Source organism: Schistocerca serialis, chromosome 4 (assembly GCF_023864345.2).
Source record: "Schistocerca serialis cubense isolate TAMUIC-IGC-003099 chromosome 4, iqSchSeri2.2, whole genome shotgun sequence".
NCBI lineage: Eukaryota > Metazoa > Arthropoda > Insecta > Orthoptera > Acrididae > Schistocerca > Schistocerca serialis.
Window position 1 is genome coordinate 5267365 of NC_064641.1, and position 20577 is coordinate 5287941.

The window sequence follows — 20577 nt, forward strand, 5'->3', positions numbered from 1 at the left end:
ACAGTACCTCCTCGCCCCATCCACCTATTTGGAAATGTCGCATATAGAACGTCTCTGGCAACTTTTGCAGTGTGTGCGGGACATCCATCATGTTGGAACCACATTGATAGATGAGTTTCCAATCGTAGATCCTCCCTGAGGAGCGCTAGTGTGTGTTGAAGAAATGATGCATATCTCTGTCCATTCGATGTTCCACGGTAAAAATAGGGACCTGCAATATGGTTAGCAATGATACCGCACCAAACATTAACACTCCACTGTCATTGATGAGCGACTTGGCGAACCCAGTGGGGATTTTGCAAGGACCAGTAGTGCATGTTCTGCAAATTCGTATTACCATGATTTGTAAATGAAGCCTCACCTGTAAACAGCATATTGCTTAGGGATACTGGATTACCTTGCAACTGCAGAAGTGCAAAACGACAGAACGCAATGTGGGATACAAAGTCATTCCTGTACAGTTCTCGGTGTAGTGAGATATGGAACGGATAAAACAGATGCCGATGCAAGATTGTGCACACACTACTGTGGCTTATTCCTACACCTCGTGCAATTTCTTGTACACCCACCTGTGGATTGTGCACTACAGCAGCCAGAATAGCAATTTCGTTTCCATTGCCAGTCGCTGGCATTGTACGTAGACATTTTGTTGGAGCCCAGCTTCCTATTTCCACGAGTGTCTCGGTGTCTCGCAGAAGTTGCCAATGGCTTGACGTGACGGACACCGCCGATCTGGGTAGCGTTCAGCATACAGTGTCACAGCTGCAGTGGCATTTCTCTGACACACGCCATAAATTAAAATAATGTCTAGTTTTTCTTCATTACTGAAGACCAACATATCGACTAGATGATTGCAAATGTAACGAGCCACTAGAAAACAGGTTTTAATGTGGCAGCGTATGTGAAATACGTTACAGTATGAGAGCAGTTCAGCAGACCAGATTAGGAGACACTTATTCACCGAAGGTAGAGCTTGCTGTGGTGATTCTGGTATGTTTACGGCAGTATGCAGGTGCCAGTGCAGGCAACCCTTGCTCCGAGCACGGTACTACATGCGGTGATGCCATTGCTATCCTGTACAAGCTACATACTTCAGAACTTATGAGGTTTAGAAACGTGAAACCCATTGTGTTACCACTAACTGTACCTCTAGTTGTCATTTCGCAACAATAAACATTGTGCGTAGGACATCCACATTCTGATACTGTCTTATTTGACACATTATAAGAAGTGGACCAGTTCAAGTAAGGTACAGCTCAAGAAGGGGGTAAACTATACCCCTTTAGGAGTGCCATCAATGAAGTATGGGCCATGATGCGTTGACATACAATACCACACCATACATTAACACTCCACTGACCTTCACATTGGCCAGATTTGGCCGATCCACGCCCACATCCTCCGTGAGGATCCACCCCGCCGTTGGTGTGATGCCCGTTTCACAATGGCACGCATCCTACTGGACTGCCCTAATGTGGCCACCATACAGCAAATCCTTTAGGTTGCTGATAAGCTACCTGTGGTGTTAGTGGACAGTGCTAAAGTGGCTTATTTGGTCTACGTTTTCCCTGTGATGGTGGTTTTTACTCAGTGTTACATAGAACTCATTACCATTGTTAGCTGCTCGAGGGAGTGGATGGAAGTCCCATTGCCTGCTGCAACCCAAGGACCCATGGCTAACCGAGCACTATTTAGCACGGTAGTCTGGCCTGGGTCCTGCCTTTCCCTCCTTATTCTTTTGTATCTGTAACTGACTGACAGCCTCTTTGTCACTGTTCTCTTGGGAATTTATCTTGCCCACGTAGCACGATGCTCTCGGTTGGAATGTCATGTGGTACCCTGCTCCTTGCCACTGTGCATTGCCCCACAACCTGCCTTCACACTTCTCTTGGATAAAAAACGGTTGTTTTGTTTACTAGTTCTACTTTGGTTAGCAATATTTTAGCTTTGCATGACTCTTAAGTCTTCAAATTCTACTGTGAGACATACTTTAAAGTCTGCATATGGGGAAGCGGTTGATGATTTGGACACAAAATGTGAAAATCAGATCAGCAATTTCATTATCAAGCGATCCCGAAATGTAACGATATTTTGTCATCTCATTGGTAATATTTGTGGTAATGAATGGGGACACCACTTGCAAAAACCACATATTTACTTTTTTACCAGAAAGGTGGCATTTTCACTACCACATGTGATATTCCTTACTGGTATTGTTCATTGAGGAGTTTTCAATTTAAAAAAACCTATTTAAATCAGCACAGTAAAACCAAAATGATTTTAGTGATTCTTATGTATTCACTAACATGTTATCACCACCAGTGTGACTATAGTTATGTTTCAATGAAATAATCAATTTTTGAAAATATAAGTACCTGGATAGAAAAAAATAGAGGGTGAAACTGGAACTCTGTGATAAATGGCTCCTGTACTAAAGTGGAAAATAAATGGGTTCAGGACTCATTTGGATGAACTGAAACTCCTGACACAAGCATTCTCCCTGTCCTTGAGTTTACAGGAAACACATTTCAAAGCCACCTGACCTACGGGGCTATACCCTCCACCAAAAGAATTACCTGACTGGAGAAACTACCAAGGGAGGGGTTGTTGTTGTTTGCCAGACATGCACACCACATCCCTCTCTCCTTCCGTCCTTGCTTACTTACCTACAAGCAGTAGCTGTTGCTGTTCATGTGGGTCAGAAGATAACTATCTGTTTCCTGTAGTTACCTCCACAGAACATGATAGACTCTGATGCTGTTGCAGGCCTTATTGCAAAAATTCCCCGCCTGTTTCTCCTACTGCACGATTTCAATGCCCATTATGTATTATGGAACTTGAACTAAAATTGCCCCATGGGTCAAGTCTTTGAGAAATTCATGACGTCTTGGAAGCTGTGCATCCTCAATATGGCAGCCCCACTCATTTTTCGACTGCTACTGCGTTGTCCTCGGCTACTGACATCTCTCTCTCTCTGCTCTCCAGCCCTTGCCAACTGAGCACAATGAGAAGCAACTGATGATCTTCATTCCAGTGACCACTTCCCACAGTGGATCCACCTACTGGATGAAGGTTTGCTGTAACAGAAGCCACCAAAATGGATTCTGTTAAGCAAGCTGGCTGTGTTGAACACTGTGGCAGCATCCAGGAATGAATGGACCACACTACACGAGCAATACGTCATGCCACTGACATATCCATACCTAAGTCATAATCTTAGGAGGAGACCTGTACCATGGTGGGCTGATGAGTGCCATTCAGCAAGCCAGGGCAGGCTTGTGGCTCTTAAGTGGTATAAACACCTCCCAACAGCAGAGAGCCTCACAGCCTTTCGGGCTGCGAGAGCCAAGGCGCGACGTGCAATGAATGAGAGCGAGGAGAGGTCATGGCGCCGGCCGTGGTGGTCTCGCGGTTCTAGGCGCGCAGTCCGGAACCGTGCGACTGATACGGTCGCAGGTTCGAATCCTGCCTCGGGCATGGATGTGTGTGATGTCCTTAGGTTAGTTAGGTTTAAGCAGTTCTGAGTTCTAGGGGACTAATGACCACAGCAGTCGAGTCCCATAGTGCTCAGGGCCATTTGAGAGGTCATGGCAAGAAATTGTTGACCCTCTCAACCATTCCACTTTTTACAAAAGTTTGGCAAGCCATCCAGAGGTTTCTGATAAACATTCTTTCACCAACACCAACAGACCTGAAAAAGGGATGTCACCAAACAACACCCAGAGACATTGTTCAGACAATGGCAGAGCATTTTGCAGCAACTACTGCCAGGTTGCCAGCCAAGATACGGCAGTTTGCTGCTACTGGGTGACTGCAGCGAGGGGCTAGTTGGACTTCAGAGCCCAGTTTGAGTCTTACAATTATCCTTTCTCCATGCAGGAATTAAATCGGCACTGTCTGAGACTCGTGATACTGCACTCAGTCATGGCTGCATCCAGTAATGTATGGCCTTGGCAGCCAGAGACAGTGGTCATGTTTGCATAAGTTGCATTTGCACGAACATGTTTATGTTGTCTGATTCAAAAGGCTTTCTGGGTGAAAAAGCGGCATAAGCAGCACCCTGCCCTGGAGCACCTCGTAGCCTTTAAACGACTCCGTGCCCGCGTTCGCTACCTTATCAAAAACGGGAGGAGGATTGTTGGGAGAGATGCATCTCTACCATTGGGTGCCACACATTACCTTCCCAAGTCTGGGCAAAGACCAAACGTCTTTTCTGGTACCAGGCCCCAACAGCTGTCCCCCAGTTACCATAAATGGCGAGTTATGTACCGACGCAAACACAAATGCTGAGCACTTTGCTCGAGCCTCTGCGTCAGAGAATTAGCCTCCCAGCCTTTCGCACATACAAACGGCGGCTGGAAGGGAACACCCTCTCATTCACTACACACTGCAGTGAATCCTATAACGCCCCATTTACAGAGTGGGAGCTCCTCAGTACCCTTGCACATTGCCCCGACACACCTCCTGGGCCTGATCGCATCCACAGCCAGATGATTAAACGTATCTCATCTGCCTACATGCGACATCTTTTCATCATATTCAGCTGGATCTTTCCATCGCAATGGCGGGAGGGCACCATCATTCTGGTGCTCAGACCCAATAAAAACCTGCTTGATGTGGATAGCTATCGGTCCATCAGCCTCACCAACATTCTTTGTAAGGGCCGTCAGTCTCACCTTCTCTGTATGCAGATGACTCTGCATTTCGTACTGCTCCTCCAGTACTGGAGTCACGTGGCCTACTGGCTCCGTGTCAGGGCAGCTTCTGTCAGGGTCGCTCTACCACTCGTAATCTTATGTCCCTCAAGTCTGCCATCTGAACAGGCTTGTCCAGACACCGACATCTGGTTGCCATCTTTTTGACTTACGTAAAGCATACGCCACGACCTGGCGACATCATATGCTTGCCACATTGTACGAGTGGGGTCTCCGGGTCCCGCTCTTGATTTTTATCCAAAACTTACCATCGCTCCATACTTTCCATGTCCAAGTTGGACCTCCCATAGTACAACCCCGCCCCCCCTCCCCCTCCTCCTGTATTCAGGAGAATGGCATTCCGCAGGGCTCCATATTGAGTGTCTCCCTATTTTTAGTGGCTATTAACGGTCTAGCAGCAGCTGTAGGGCCATCGGTTTCCTCTGTATGCGGATGACTCTGCATTTCGTGCTGCTTCTCCAGGACTAGTGTTTCTGAGTGGCGCCTATAGGGAGCCATCCACAAGGCACAGTCATGCGATCTAGCCCACGGCTTCCAGTTTTAAACTGCCAAGTCGTATGTGCTGCATTTCCGTCAGCATAGCACCAATCATCCAGACCCAGAACTTTACCTTCATTACAATCACTCACTGTAGTGGAGACATATCGATTCTTAGGATTGGTCTTGGACACTTGATCAAAATGGCTTCCTCATCTTCGTCAGCTGAAGCGGAAGTGCTGGCAGCACCTCAATGCCCTCCACTGCCTGAGCAACACCACCTGGGGTGCAGATCGCTTTACTCTGCTGCTGCTCTCAATCTTGCCTTGACTATGGGAGTCTCACTATGGTTTGGTGGTGCCCTCAGTGTTGCCTGTACTTGACCCAGTGCTCTACTGTATAGTTTGTCTAGTGACCGCAACTTTTAGAGCGAGTCCAGTGACCAGTGTCCTTGTGGAGGCCAGAGTCCATCCACTGCAGAACCGACGTATACAACTGCTCGCCAGTTTTGTTGTGCACATTTGTAGTTCTCCTGAGCATCCGAAATACCATCTCCTTTCCCCAACCACAACAGTTCATCTCCCGCATTGGCGGCACAGGTCAGGGCTTAAGATTGCAGTTCACGTGCGGTCCCTTCTGTCTGAACTGGAGTCCTTCCCAATACCATCTCTCCTCTAGGTCCATTGACGTACACCTCCACGGTGTACACCTAGGCTGCAGATTCTTCTGTATCTTTCGCATGGGCCTAAGGACTCCTTTAACCCTCCGGCTCTCCATTATCACTTTGTCTCGATTCTGGACATGTACTGGGGCCACGAAGTGGTTTATACTGATGGCTCGATGGCTGATGATCAGGTAGGCTTTGCATATGTTCGTGGAGGACATTTTGAACAGCACTCCTTGCCAGATGGCTGCAGTGTTTTCACTGCAGAGCTGGCGGCCATATCGCGTGCTTTTGAGCACATCCGCTCATGTCCTGGTGAGTCATTTCTCCTCTGTACTGACTTCTTGAGCAGCATATGAGCTATTGACCAGTGCTACCCTCACCCTCTTTTGGTAGTGTCCAGTCAGGAGTCCTGGAATGGTCCCGTCTTTCAGTGGTGTTTATGTGGACCCCAGGACACATCAGAAGCCCAGGCAATGAAAATGCTGACAGGCTATGCAGAAACCTCTTCTGGAGATGGGCATCTCTGAAACTGACCTGTGTTCTGTCTTATGCTGCAGGATTTTTCAGCTCTGGGTTATGGAATGGCATAACAGTACACACAACAAACTTTGTGTCATTAAGGATGTAACCTCCGCGTGACACAGTACTCGTTAAAGCCTGTACTATGGTAAGTGAGCGGGGTTCACCTTATGAGAAAGGATTTTCGTATAGATATTGACCGCGTGTACCTGAATGGTGGCAAATCAGACTTACACCCACTCTGTAATAATAATGATCCGTCAAGTAAGTTCGAAATGCAATTACACGTCAAGATGGACCAAAAGCAACCCTGAAAATGCTACCAATTTGTTAATAATGCGGTCGCCAGCCTAATTAGGCATTAACTGAGTTTCTTCCCTGTACAAGTTGGTAGATATTCATGCAAAACAAGAAGTAGTAACACTGCATAATATAGTAGAATTTTACAAGCAGAAAATCTATTGAACTAATAGTTTTACGTTCTGTACTGATATGGAAAAACCATGAGTACATAACACTACACTATAATTTATACTACAAAACTTTATACTGTCTACTAATCTGATTAAAATCGGGCATAGGTTACCCTAGAGATAGCACTTTCGAGCCACACACAAAATGTCAATTTTGATAAAGATAAAAACTGATAAATTTTGTCTTTTACATTGACTTTAACTTCTGCTGTTCAAACCAATTTAGAACACTTCAGAATTCAAATGAATAAAAGGGCAGGGTGGGGGGGGGGGGGGGGGGGGAGGACCCTGAAACTGTTATGATTACTGAATTTATTATGCGTTCAAGATTTCCAGTATATAAGTTACTACTCTTTTCATCTTATTTACTGCTCATTTAAATACCTTTATATCTGTCTCAAAATAATTAAACTTCATTACTATATCAATATTAAAGTTATCTTTCAACTTCGTTACACTTTCGTTATTCATCTACTGGTTCATTAACGAAACATTTCTTTAAACACCATTCTAACATAGCTAAGTCTGCAAATAATTATTATTAACACAAATTCTAAATTTTCTTTCGGGACACTCAGATTGCACAATATTTGGAAAGGACCCTGTCTAGGTTAGTTGTGAGGATAATTAAATGATGGGAAAGTACTGGTAAAATTCAGGTTATTATTGAACAGTTCACTCTATGGTCCATACGAATACAGTACTAAAAGTTTCAACCTGCTTGTATCGATGCGGCGGTTGGCGGGCGGCGAGATGGCGAGGCACAGAGCACACAAACAACCACAGCTATGGCTCTTGACGTATCGGCACTTTAATTCTTCTTAGTGTAGCAACACCTTTCCATTTAGCGCCTATGGAATTTTGCCATACTGTGTGGGCGATGGAACGGCATACCCGAGGCTCAGTGAAGCTATGTCTTCCAGGAGAGCCTCCTCACACCAGAAGGTGTTGCTCAAACCAATGCCAAACTCGAACTACTACTGAAGCCTGTTGTGCTGTGCAGCGCCCGTGCGCATTTTCCCGCGCTCGCCTGCCATCCACCTATTACCGCTCCTTTACAGACCGGGTATTCACCCGAGGTTTTGCATTCTACATATCCTAACACATTGCCTACGTATGGACCAGATGCACAGTTACAATTTTTAAACATCTTAAAACAGTTCCAACATTTGCTACAGTTCAATTTTATTACAATATTGCTTGATATTTGACATACACATTAATATTCCCATTGAGACTTATTTACAGTTTTCTTAACATAACAACATGAAACAAAAAAAAGAAATGAAATCAGAACATCAATTACACAAGTTTATCGAAAAATCAGAAGAAGAAAAAAAATTACTTATATGTACAATAGAACAGCATTGTCGTTGTTACAAGGAGACTACGAATGTGTGGAAGTCTTCCATGCGGTCCTCTCACAGGGAATCAATTGTCCTCTGGCAGGTCCACATTGGCCATACGTGGCTAACGCATGATTACAACTTTCCTATCACCTTTGGTGCCTCAACAGCAGTTTTAGTTTTGAGTTTTATTCGTGAGAGTGGGTTTTATATTTGATCTAAATTTTAGCACTTGTCCTTTGTCCCTCTGTGTCCTCCACCCTAGCGCTTTTTGGGTGGAGGTTTCAATGCGTTGCAGAGTGGCTGGCTTCTCCTTTTTATTCTAGTGGTGAACCAGCCATGATAATCTGCTCTCTTATTTTGATCTCTTCTACATGTTTCTTGGGTCTCTCTGTGGTTTTCTTGTCAAATTTTGTCAATTTTAGTGTTTGTTGCCCTCCTGTCATTCTTGTGGTTTTCTCCCCTCTCTCTCTCTCTCTCTCTCTCTCTCTCTCTCTCTCTCTCTCTCTCTCTCTCTCACACACACACACACACACACACACACACACACACACACACACACACACACACACCCTCCCTTTTCGCCACAATGTTGTCGTGAGACCATTTCATTGTCAATGATTCTACAGTCAATGCACAGCAGCGAACACACACACACACACACACACACACACACACACACACACACACTCACACTCACTCACTCACTCACTCACTCACTCACTGTGTGTGTGTGTGTGTGTGTGTGTGTGTGTGTGTTCGCTGCTGTGCATTGACTGTAGAATCATTGACAATGAAATGGTCTCAGGACAACATTGTGGCGAAAAGGGTAGGCACAGGCCTTCCAGAAGGGCCGTACCACGAGATGACCGTGGGTTCTTTAACTGGAGCTAACATGGAGACAAAAGGCAACAGTTGAAGCTTGGGCAGGTGTTACAGGCAGTTCCAGCACAAACTGTTGGTAACTGATTACTGAAAGCTAGTGGAAATCTCAAGTTGTCATGTTTCGTTTACTGATGACTGCTTACTGTAGACGAAAGGGTCTCGCGTGGTGTAGAACCAAAGTCGCCTGGCACTTTTAGTGGCATTCTGTGGGATCTGGCAATGAGTTTCACTTTTGTTTGTGGTGGACACAATAATTCTGAAGTATCTGCAGATGACCTGGTGAATAGTCACATGAAGCAGCTGTTCTCAACACCCTTACTTCTCCAACTTGTGGAATTGTGTTGTGCTAAGTTGTTGGATATGATGACAGAACTGATTTGGTGATTGTCAAAAGTAGGCTGAATGTTCATCACTATATGGAAAGAATGGTAGCCTTGTTGTTATACTCTTACTGATCAGTGTACCAGATGTCGTATTTCGGCAGATTAATGCAAGATCCCATATTGCAGTTCACATCATACATGCCTTCTAAAATATGAAAATGCTTGACTGACCTGGTGAATCCCCTGCTTTTGTCACCCATATAAGATGTGTGGGATGTGATGGGAAAATATATACTTTCATACAAGCTTGCACACAGCAGTGTTCATGAAATGACACAGCATGCCATTCAGGGATAGCAAGAAAGCCCTCAAGATATCTGGAGGCTATTTGCTGTCAAGCAACAGTGAATACAAGAGTGTATTCATACTAATGGGGTCACCTTATATGAATATTGTGGTATTCCCCGGTGTTGGCGACTAATTTTTCCGTCGCCTGTAATTATTTGATATTATTTATTCACCTTTTTATTGCTTTGTGACCCTGGATTCTAAAAAGCTCAGCCTTCTTCAGATTCAGCAAATGTACAACTGTGTAAATGACAATATTATGAAAAGGAGAGATTGCTAATCACCATATAGTGGAGATGCTAAGTTGCAGATAGGCACAAGAAGATGACTATCAAACAAGTAAGCTTTCAGCCAAAAGGTCATCATTCTGAATGAGACAACATACACATGCATTCACACAAATGCAGCTCTAGCTGCTGAGACCAGACTGCATAAATAAAAAAGACACTTCTCCAATCAATGTGATGCATATTCTAGCGATATTATACAATTCATGATGAACATTATTCCTTGATCCTCAGTCTCAATGTAAATGTCAAGTTCACGTATCAAAATGCAAGACAATATTATTATTATTATGAAAAGGATAGATTTCTTCTCACCATAGAGCTGCAGACAGGAATGTATGTAAATAAATCTTAAGCTGTTTGGTTATCAAATTCCCTTTGCGATTTACAACTATATTATGGTATTATTTCTTTCCAAATTGGAATAATCAAAGAAAAAAAAGCACCTATTCCCTTTATTACATCACTGTGAGATTACATTGATGGGGAATTACTTAACTGTTGCTACATGTTATACTTAGTCATAAATCCTTTTAAGTAAGTCAGGGTAAGCAATTAGCTTGACCAATTATATTAAGCCAATTTCCCCTAAGAATCTTTTTATAAAATTTGGCATGAATTGTAGTGTATTCCAAGAAAAACAAAATCCCTTGTTACCAAAGGAAGTAGCAATAATTGTCACTACTGTTCAGTAGCAATTCATACAAACCTCACCAGATTGTCATTCAATAAATTAAATATACAAATCCATTCCAAATTATACTAAGGCACACAAGCAAGAATATGCATCCATCATGTCATTAGATCGAAACAGTTGTTACATTTGACCATGATGTGCAGTTGATATTTCGTTCCCTCCAGCAGCATGTATGCTGTGAAAGATTTAGAACAAGAAGGGAGTTAAACTGTGATGCAACTAGCAACAACAATAACTGGAAAAGGGTAGATGACTAATCACAGTACAGATAACATGGTAAGTTGCTGCAGATGAGTACAAAGAAAAGTCTGTTACACATTTAACTTTAGATAAAAACCTTCAGAAAACACACAAAAAACACATGTGCATGTGTGCCCACAACATTACCAGCACTACACTTGGTCATTGCTGACATTAAAATAAAGACAATGCCTCCACCAGGAAAAGGTGCAATCAGCTTCAAAAGTTCCTGAAACCAACAATATGTAAGGAGTAATATTATATTATTTACTATGTCATAACACCAATGAGAATAGTAATCCTTCCAGTCCCCACAAAGTTTGAAAATATTGAACAGAAGCTTCTTGCGTAACAGTTTCGATTTGTCAGTGAGTAACAGATGTGACCCACATGGCTGTTGACACATCAGTCTTTGGGCAATCTTGGACAGCAGCTTTTCCCTTGGTTGAATGAGTGCTGCTTTGTGGTCACAAACAGAAACAATGAAAGATAAAGTGCAGACCAACAATGAACGACGTGACTTCTGGCTTTTTATGGTGAAAGAAAGACCAGTTAATTAGGAAAGTAATAAAAAGGTCAGTGAAAGTTCCCGAACTTGATTAACTGAGAGTTCCACTAAAGCACGGAGAGCTATCAGGGAAATTTCAAACGCACGCTCCAGGTTTCCAATGTTAAGTCATGCTAGCACAACGGAGCCTACACACAAGCACTGTAGACCTTGTTTGGGCAACGGCAGAACATTACACATATGTGACTGTTGCAACTGCTCTGGAGTCAGCTTTCTGCTACCCCAGTGCCCTCGGGTAAGAGTAAGTGAAATTTCATTTCCGACAAGTCCCACCAATTTCTTAGAATTAGTTGACGCACTGTCAGCAGCAGTTGATACTAGTACTGTGATGATATTCAGTACAGTGCAAGACACTGTAATAGCCATTTTAAGAGACAGGACAGTCTTCACATTCTTGAAGGGAGAAAACCCTTGTACGTGTTGTGAAGTTGGGGATAAGACAATACCTGACTGCAAATGTGCAGCTGAGGGTGCCTGCATATGACACATAGTGGCCCAATTTGCCATTCACCTACATATTATCTTGCTGCTGAGGCACATCATGTCAGTGGGAGTGAAATTGGCTGCAAGTAAGTGGTTGTAGTCAGTCAAGCCATCAAATCAACCCCCCCCTCCCCCGCACTGTGGCACACCACCTCCTGGCCACTGAGGAAACAGCACCTCACGATAGGTTGCCATCTTACGATACACAGGTTTCTTCTCTAGCAGAGGGTCCACCATTGTGTGGGTACCTGTGGTATACAAATATTTGAACAGTAAATTTTAACTGAAAGTGTATCAGGAAACGTGTGTAGCAACAGGTTTACCTCCTGACTTGCATTAAATTTCAATTGTGTGTGAAGCATTCTGGGTGATATTCCAGTCGTCATCTCCTAAGTTAGTGTTTTAGACTCATTTGAGCATTTTTATTGTAACACTATATTTAAGAGACAAGTGTTAGCAATTTTAGTGCAGGAAAACAAGACGAGACGTTCTGTATTTTTAAGACACGTGCTCACTACTTCTACTTCAAGATAATGTGCATAAAAAAAAGATTTCCAGCATATGTTAATTTTTTTTGTCAACTACTTTTGATTTCTGCCCCCAAAGTTCTTGTTTCAAAAGTCAACATTTTTGTGTATTTTTAGTCATTAATGTCTTGTGACACAAACTTGACCCTCAGTTTAGTACTAATGATGACATTTAGAAACTCAAGAATGAATAAATCAGGAACATAATTTCCTTGTGAATATTTTGCTCACAGGAATAAAGCAAACTTAAGAAATTATTTGTCCTGTCATACAGAAAGCAACAATAGTAGTGTACTGAAAAATGTTAACAGTGCCTTCTTCAACAACTCTTCCTAAATCACGAATGAATCCTTGAGAAGGGAAGAGTATAATCAGCATTGCACATCTCTTAAGTATCCAGTAAAATTGTGTGTGGATGAGTCTTACCTTTGTATTTAAAGTACCATATGCTGTGTGGCCTAAGCGGTATCTAAAAGTAATGTAATTACATTTGTGTTTACTTTTAGACTTTCTGCAACCCATGGGAATCTGGCTGCCTTGAAAAAGCTGAAAAATTTGTGCAAGATCATGCAACTGTGATTGGTGGTGCTGGTATAGGTGTAGCATGCATCATGGTGAGTAGTGATAAATTTGTTTGCCAGTAGTGGAGCAACATTAAAACATTTTCTAAACAAGATGAAATTGTTGAAGTGTTTTGGGTAACAAAACAAAGTATTATGGTTAAATCAAACAATGGAAATTCCAGGTTGGAACATGAACACTGTAGGAAGAAATAGTGCTACTTACCGTAAAGATGACATGTTAAGTTGCAGATGGGCACAATTAGACACTTGTACAAAAGCTTTCAGCCACAGCCTTCATCAGAAGAAGAAATGGAAACACATGCACATGTCCACGACTGCCATCTTGGGCAGTTTGGTCTGAGGTGTTGGAGTTCAGTTGGAGGGGTCACTACTTAATGGAAGCTCCAATGCTAGGTGCCTCGTGTAAACCCCGAGGGAAACAGTGCCCAGGGCCAGAAAGAGTTCTAATGTGCATTCAGTGTGTCTCCTGTGGGACCTCATCTGAGATGTGAAGGCAGCCCTGCCTGTGGCTATTGAGGAGGCAGGGAATAGTAGTCATGTTGTCAACAGTGACACCAGTTGCTTGTGTTTTCCTTCATTTCCTACAGGTGGCTTGTGGAGATGAAGGAGACTGTTGGTCTTGGTTGCAGGATGCAAGTTGAGCTCACAGTTTGCAGCATTGTACCCAGAGCCAATTGGGGTCCTTTGGTTTGGAGTCAAGTGGAGGGTCACGGTGGGAGATTTCTGGATCTGCATTATGGGTGGAGAGTTGTAAGACTTCCTTTCATAGATTAGGGGTGCACTAAACGAAGAAACAGTTGCTCAGGTAGCAGGGTACTTGCAGAAGGCATACGAGTCTTTTTGGCTAAGCGGTTGTTTAAGGTCCTCCGAACACTCACCATTAGATATGCAGAAAGCAAAATCAGGTTGTGTATGGAGTGCAGGTACTTAGACTCTCAAAATTTTAACTGTAATTTGTCAAAGTATTTGTAGCACTCAAATTATTCTCAGAACTGAGAGCTGGCTGAAACCCTGAGGAGGAGGGGAGGGGTGGGTGTTCATTGTTTGTTGACAAAAATATTGTCTCCAATGAGATTGATTTTCAGTGTGACAGTGGACACCAGTAGCAGACCTAGGTGAACTTAAGCTAATTGTCAGATTCTGCCATAATAGTTTTAGAATCATTTAAGGAAATTTTACAAACAGTAGTGCTGAAATACCCAGATCATCTATCATTAGTTGGAGGTGACTTTAATTTATAGAGTATAGACTGGGATGTCTATGGATTCACTGCAGGTGGTATGGGCAGACAGCCTTGTGAAGTAAGTTTTTACACATTTTCTGAAAACATCCTTGAACAATTAAACAACCCACACACAATGAAAATATTCTAGACCTTGTAGCTAGCAACAGGCGTGACTTTATCAAGAGTTGATACAGAAACTGGGATTAGTGATCATGTCATCATAGTGACAGTAGTTACTATAGTTAATAAAACCATCGCGAGGGCAAGGAGAGTATTTATACTAGAAAAAAAGCAGGTACACAGTTGTTAGCATCCCACTTGGACAAAAAATGGACATCATTTAGCTTCAATATGGTGGACATAAAGGAATTATGGGCAAAATTTAAACTGATTGTAATTCGCACCCTGGAGATGTTTGTGCCAATTAAGTTGATTGAGGATGAACCTTCGGTAAAAAAAAAAAAAAAAAAAAAATAATGTGCAAAAGTTGACAGCCAAAAGTTAAAAGAAATTCATGTGACAATAAGATGATCAATATATCAATACTTAGATGCTTACAAACTTCTGAACAGTAATCAACATGGCTTTCGTTTGGGCCACACCACGTAACAGCTATCGGTGCCTATACTGAAGAGATTGTCAGGAATCTTGACACTAAAAAATGTGTAGTGGGAATTAACTTAGATCTATCTAAAGCTTGTGATACAGTAAATCGCCTAATTCTGTTAAACAAGATGGAGGCAACAGGTGTAAGGGCAGTTGTGAGGCAATGGTTTCTATCTTACCTTAAAGATAGAATTCAAGTGGTAGAAATAGAACAGAAAACCAAGCAGTTTTCAGATGCAAAGAAATTGGAAATAGATGTCCCACAAGGCAGTGTTCTTGGTCCATTATTATTCTTGCTTTATATAAGTGGCATAAAAATCCAAATATTTCTATCAAAATAATGTTTGCAGATGACACGAGCATAACTATAAGTGGTGATAAAAAATCATTAACCACCACAAGTGACTTAGTCCTGAAATATATACAACAATGGCTAACGAGTTAACACTTAATCTAAGTAAAACAAATTATATACAGTATGGCAAAGCAACCCAAGATATGGACCTCCAGTTAAAACTAATTGATATGAGATAGTGTGCAATCCACAAACTTTTTGGGCATTCACATTGATCAAAACTTAAGCTGGGAAGACCATCTCAAGTATTTATCCCACAGGCTCAATTCGGCATGTTTTGCATTGAGGATATTATCTAGAGTATGCAGCACAGACTGTACTAGACTAGTGTATTTTGCTTACTTTCAGTCCATAGTGTTTTGCGGCATAGTGTTCTGGGGTAAAACTAAATCAATCTTAATAGATATCTTCAAATTTCAGAAAAGAGCTATACGAATCATAACACACAATCCTCCAAGAACTCATTGTAGGCCCCTTTTCAAACAACTACAAATACAATACCATCACTGTATATATTTAAAAGCATTCTATGTACAAGAGCACATATGAAAAATCTATGTACAAATGAGGTCTGCCACAATTATAATACTAGAAGTCATAAGAATTTGTATGTAGAAATGGTAAGGACAACACAAACCCAAAAGCATGTAAGTTATTTCGGAATAAAACTTTACAATGCTCTGCAGTGTACATAAAGGAAATAGTAGATGAAGTAAAACTTACGACTGAGCTTAAAAATTACCTTCTAAGCAAAACTTTCTGTGACACAGATGAATGCTTTGATTGTGTGTAAATTTATTGCCAAAAATTTTAATTTATATGTCTAAATTATACTTTTAAAAATGCCTTGAAAGTGATATTCCATTATTATGTTTGTAGTACTTGTATGATAACTTTGTTGTGACAATTCCTACATCATGTAAATGATGCACAGGAAGATAATAAAATGAAAATATGCGAAGCACATATCTACTTCAATCATACCTTAGGGAAAGATCCTGCCGAGAACCTGAGAAAATTCTGATGATACATAAAATCACTAAGCAGATTGAAGACTTCTATCCACTCAATTGTTGACCAGTCTGAGGTGCAAATAGAAAACAGCAAAAATAAAACTGCAGTTTTAAAGTTCAGATTTAACAAATCATTCACAAAGGAGAATTGTACAAATTGTCATTTGACAGTTGTACATGCTCCCACAAGGACGACATGGAAATAAGCATCTGTGGCACAGAGAAGTAGATGAGAGTTCAAAACAAACAAGTCACAAAGTCCAGATGGAATCCCAATTCAGTTTTCAGAGAGTACTCGGTGGCATTGCCCCTTACTTAGCTGGCATTTATCCTTTGAAATTCTTTTGCCCATTGCAAAAAGTCTCCAGTAAGTGGGAAAAAAGTGCATATGACTCTTGTATATAAGAAAGGTAAAAGAACAGACCTGCATGATTACAGACCAATATCCTGGATATTTGTGTGCTGCAGAATTCTTGAAAACATTGAGTCTGAATGTAATACAGTTGGTTCAGACAGAAAAGCTTCTGCTCAAATTTAGAAAGCATCACTTTGTGAAGCTCATCTTGCCATTCCCTCAGGATATCCTGCAAACCATGGATGGACAGCAGTAGGCTGATTCCATATGCCCATATTTTGGGAAAGTGTTTGACAAGGGGCTCGCAGCAGGCTGTTGATCAAAGTCTGAGCATACAGTTTAGGTTTCTAGATATTTGAGTGGCTTGAAGACTTTTGAAGTAAAAGAACCCAATACATTGTGCTCGATGGTGAGTGTTGATCAGAGACAAAGGTATCGTCAGGAGTGCCCCAGGGAAGTGCTGTAGGACTACTTGTCATCTATCTACATCAGTGATCTGATGACCAGGGTGAACAACAATTTACTGTGTTTGCTGATGGTGCTGTGGTGTTTGGGATGGTGTCATTAAGTGACTGTTGGATGACAAGTGATGACCTGGACAAAATTTGTAGTGGTTATGAATGGGAGCTTGCTCTAAATATAGAAAAATATAATTTAATGCAGGCGAGTAGGAAAAGCATTCCTGTAATACAGCATTAGTAAGGTGCTGCTTGACAGCCAAATTGGATAAATATCTAGGTATGATGTAGCAATACAATATGACATGGAACAAGCATATTAAGTTTGTAGTAGGGAAGCTTTGTTTTATTAGGAGAATTTTGGGGAAGTGTTCGTCACTCATAAAGGAGACAGTGTATATGATGCTGGTGTGACCTATTCCTTAGTAGTTAGTGTTTGGCATCCCCACCAGTCAGATTAAAGGAAGACATCAAAGCAGTTTGGAGGTATGCTGCTAGATTTGTTATCAGTAGGTTTGATCAGCTTGCAAGTATTCCAGAGATGTTTCTTGAACTCTAATAGAAAACCCTGTAAGGAAGACAATGCTCTCCTAGTGAGGCACTAGTGCAGAAATTTAGAGAATTAACATTTGAGGCCTACTGAAATAGGAGTCTACTGCTGCCAAAGTACATTTTGTGTAAGAACCATGAAAATAAGATGGAAAAATTGAGTTCGTAGACACTTTGAGACAGTCACTTCTCCCTCGCTCTGTCTGTGAATGGAACAGGAAAGGAAATGACTAGTAATAGTAAATAGCACCATCTGCCATACACTGTACAGTGTCTTGTGGAGTATGAATGAATGTAAATGTAGATACTGAACAAGTATTAAATTTCTTGTTAAGAAATGCACCTCAGATGCACCTCCCAGCAGCTGCTTGCCACTTAGGCCTTGAACCAGCCTGAATGAACAGATAAAGTTGTGCCAATAAGAAAGATGCGTGAGACCTTTTTTTCCTCATGAGCTTTAAAAAGCCATGTTTCATGGCTTTCTAAAATATTATCGGATGGATTCAAATATGACTAATTAAATCTATTGTGGATGTTTCTAAATAAGTTTTTCAAACCTATTAAGGAAAGAATTGAGCATCATGTTTAAAGTACATTACAAGACAACTGAATTTGGTATTAACTGTGGAAAAGTTACAACAATTTTACTGAATCTCTGCAGCTGAGAAAAGTTTCTGAACTGTAAATACTAACATCAAATGTAATAAAAATAAACTGTAGTTACAACAATTATTTGATGGAGATTGCAATTAACTGGCTGTGTTGCCAGAATTTGAGGATCAGATTGTACATAATCTGAAATAATAATCCGACATAAACAGCAGCTTATCATATTATTTTCAAGAATGTAGTATTAGCACATGCTATATAATTAAGAGTATCTCTAGTGTTGGAGTTACTGCACACATTCTATAAATGTAAACTATAGGATAAATTTGTCCTGTAGCTGCCTAATGAAAATTTCTTTTTCAGTTGCTGGGGATGATTTTCTCATGTGCACTGTTTATGATGATTGAATAAAACCCCACTTCTAAATCAGTGTTCATGATTGGAACACAGATGTGTGTTGTGTAAAGGGAGTTTAATTAAATCGGAGAACTTAACCAGAGAGTGTGTTCCTGTAAATATCTGTAGCTACGAATGCTACAGAAAAGAAAATGTAAAGGATGTTTAACTTCATGCCAGACATGAAATTTATAGTGGAATTGTCATCTGTTAAGAAAAAGTGATGGTTTTACAAGACAGTGAAGTGTCCTGTAAGCTTAAGACCAGTGATTTTCATCTTAATATAAACAACACGCACAAATTTAAATATTGCTTTGTACATATTCATATATATATATATGAATTGTGGACTGCTGTAGTGTGTCAGTATTAATCTCTGTATACAAAATATGGCTTTTCATACTACTTTACACCAACATTCCTTTATGAATCTGTGTTTAGAAATATTCTACAAGAATTTAATTTATTGTTAAAAATGTTAATTATACTGGCAGTATGCTCTTGCCAGTTTGCAGTTACTTTAATTCTCTTTAACTCTATTGTCTGCACATCATCACACTCATTTTCTAGATATTTAGAATAATTCTTGTGTAAAATCCTTATTATTTCATTTTGCAAGAAGGTAACTATTACCCACATTCATTATGTAGGTATAGGAAAGCATCAACCTTACTTACTCTTCATTTTATGTCAGTGGCAAAACATATTTAGTTATTGGCACATTGTCTATAAGGAGCTATTACCTATTAGTTGAATTTTCACTTTAGAAAGTGAAAATTCTGTTTGTGAAGTGGATTATTTTGATAGTGCTTCACTACTGCAAGAATAGAAAGCATGGGTGATAGCACGGATAGTAAAGCACAATGTCACATTTGATTTCTCAATAACTGTACTCTGTGTGTGTGTGTGTGTGTGTGTGTGTGTGTGTGTGTGTGTGTGTGTGTGTGTAAACAAAATGTTATGGTGTCAACCCATTTCCTTAAAAAATGTTCTTTGTACCTGATGCTCTTGTCAGTAAAATGTAAGTGAAAGTTTTTGTTCAGGCATGTTAAGTTTTTCTTTCTTACATAGTAGTAGTGAAGAACATGCTTAAAGTGAACTTTCTGTAGTTGATAAAATGTTAAAATGAAATGTGCTGCAAATTCAACATAACAATGAAGAGTTTTTTATTTTATTGAGTACTGACCACTGTATCATATGAAGAACACCCATTAACTAGACACCTGTGTTAAATTTTTGTACTGATGTAACAGTTGAAGAGAGTGCATTTTAAATAAAGGAAAATGTGTGAAAATATGTAATATACAAATAAAGAAATTAATATTTAAAAAATTCCTTATTCCTATTAATATTCATTTATTTATTTTATCCATCTTTCAGCATTGACATGCAATTGATGTAGTCAGAAGAATTACAGCTATTTGTACATTATGTTTTACGTAACAAAACATTACATGGTAAAAATATAACAGTGTTGTACCCTGTTAGCTTATAGCTGCCTCTACACCCATACCTATACATACATTTACATGATTACTCTGCAATTCACATTTAAGTGCTCGGCAGTATGCCTCAATTTATCGATAAATTGTCATCTTTACAACTATTCTGAAATTCCTCTATACTATAGAAAGTATTTTCCTTCATCCACACATTGGTTTTAGTTTTGAAAATATCCAGTGAAACCAATTGAGCCTGTATGGGTAAAGCGTTGAATAATTTTATGCCTATGTATTCATAGCTAGATTGGGTTTTCTTAAGCCTAGTTGTGGGTATATCAATCTTATTTGTTTGTTGAGTATTGTGTTGATGAACAGATTTCCTTATAGTGTAGCAGTTTAAGTTTTCTTTTGTGTTTAATAGGCAACAATA

General features: G+C 40.6%; 1 protein-coding gene across 1 annotated transcript in view; it reads left to right on the forward strand.

Annotated features, from left to right (window-relative positions):
* LOC126473812 (CD151 antigen) overlaps positions 1-20037 on the forward strand; it is a 197202-nt gene extending 177165 nt beyond the window's left edge. The window contains exons 7-8 of the mRNA XM_050101119.1: positions 13062-13169; positions 18673-20037. Of these exons, the coding sequence (XP_049957076.1) occupies positions 13062-13169; positions 18673-18720 (156 nt within the window). The 3' untranslated portion in view covers positions 18721-20037. The remainder of the gene's footprint in view (positions 1-13061; positions 13170-18672) is intronic.
* The last annotated feature ends 540 nt before the right edge of the window (positions 20038-20577 follow it).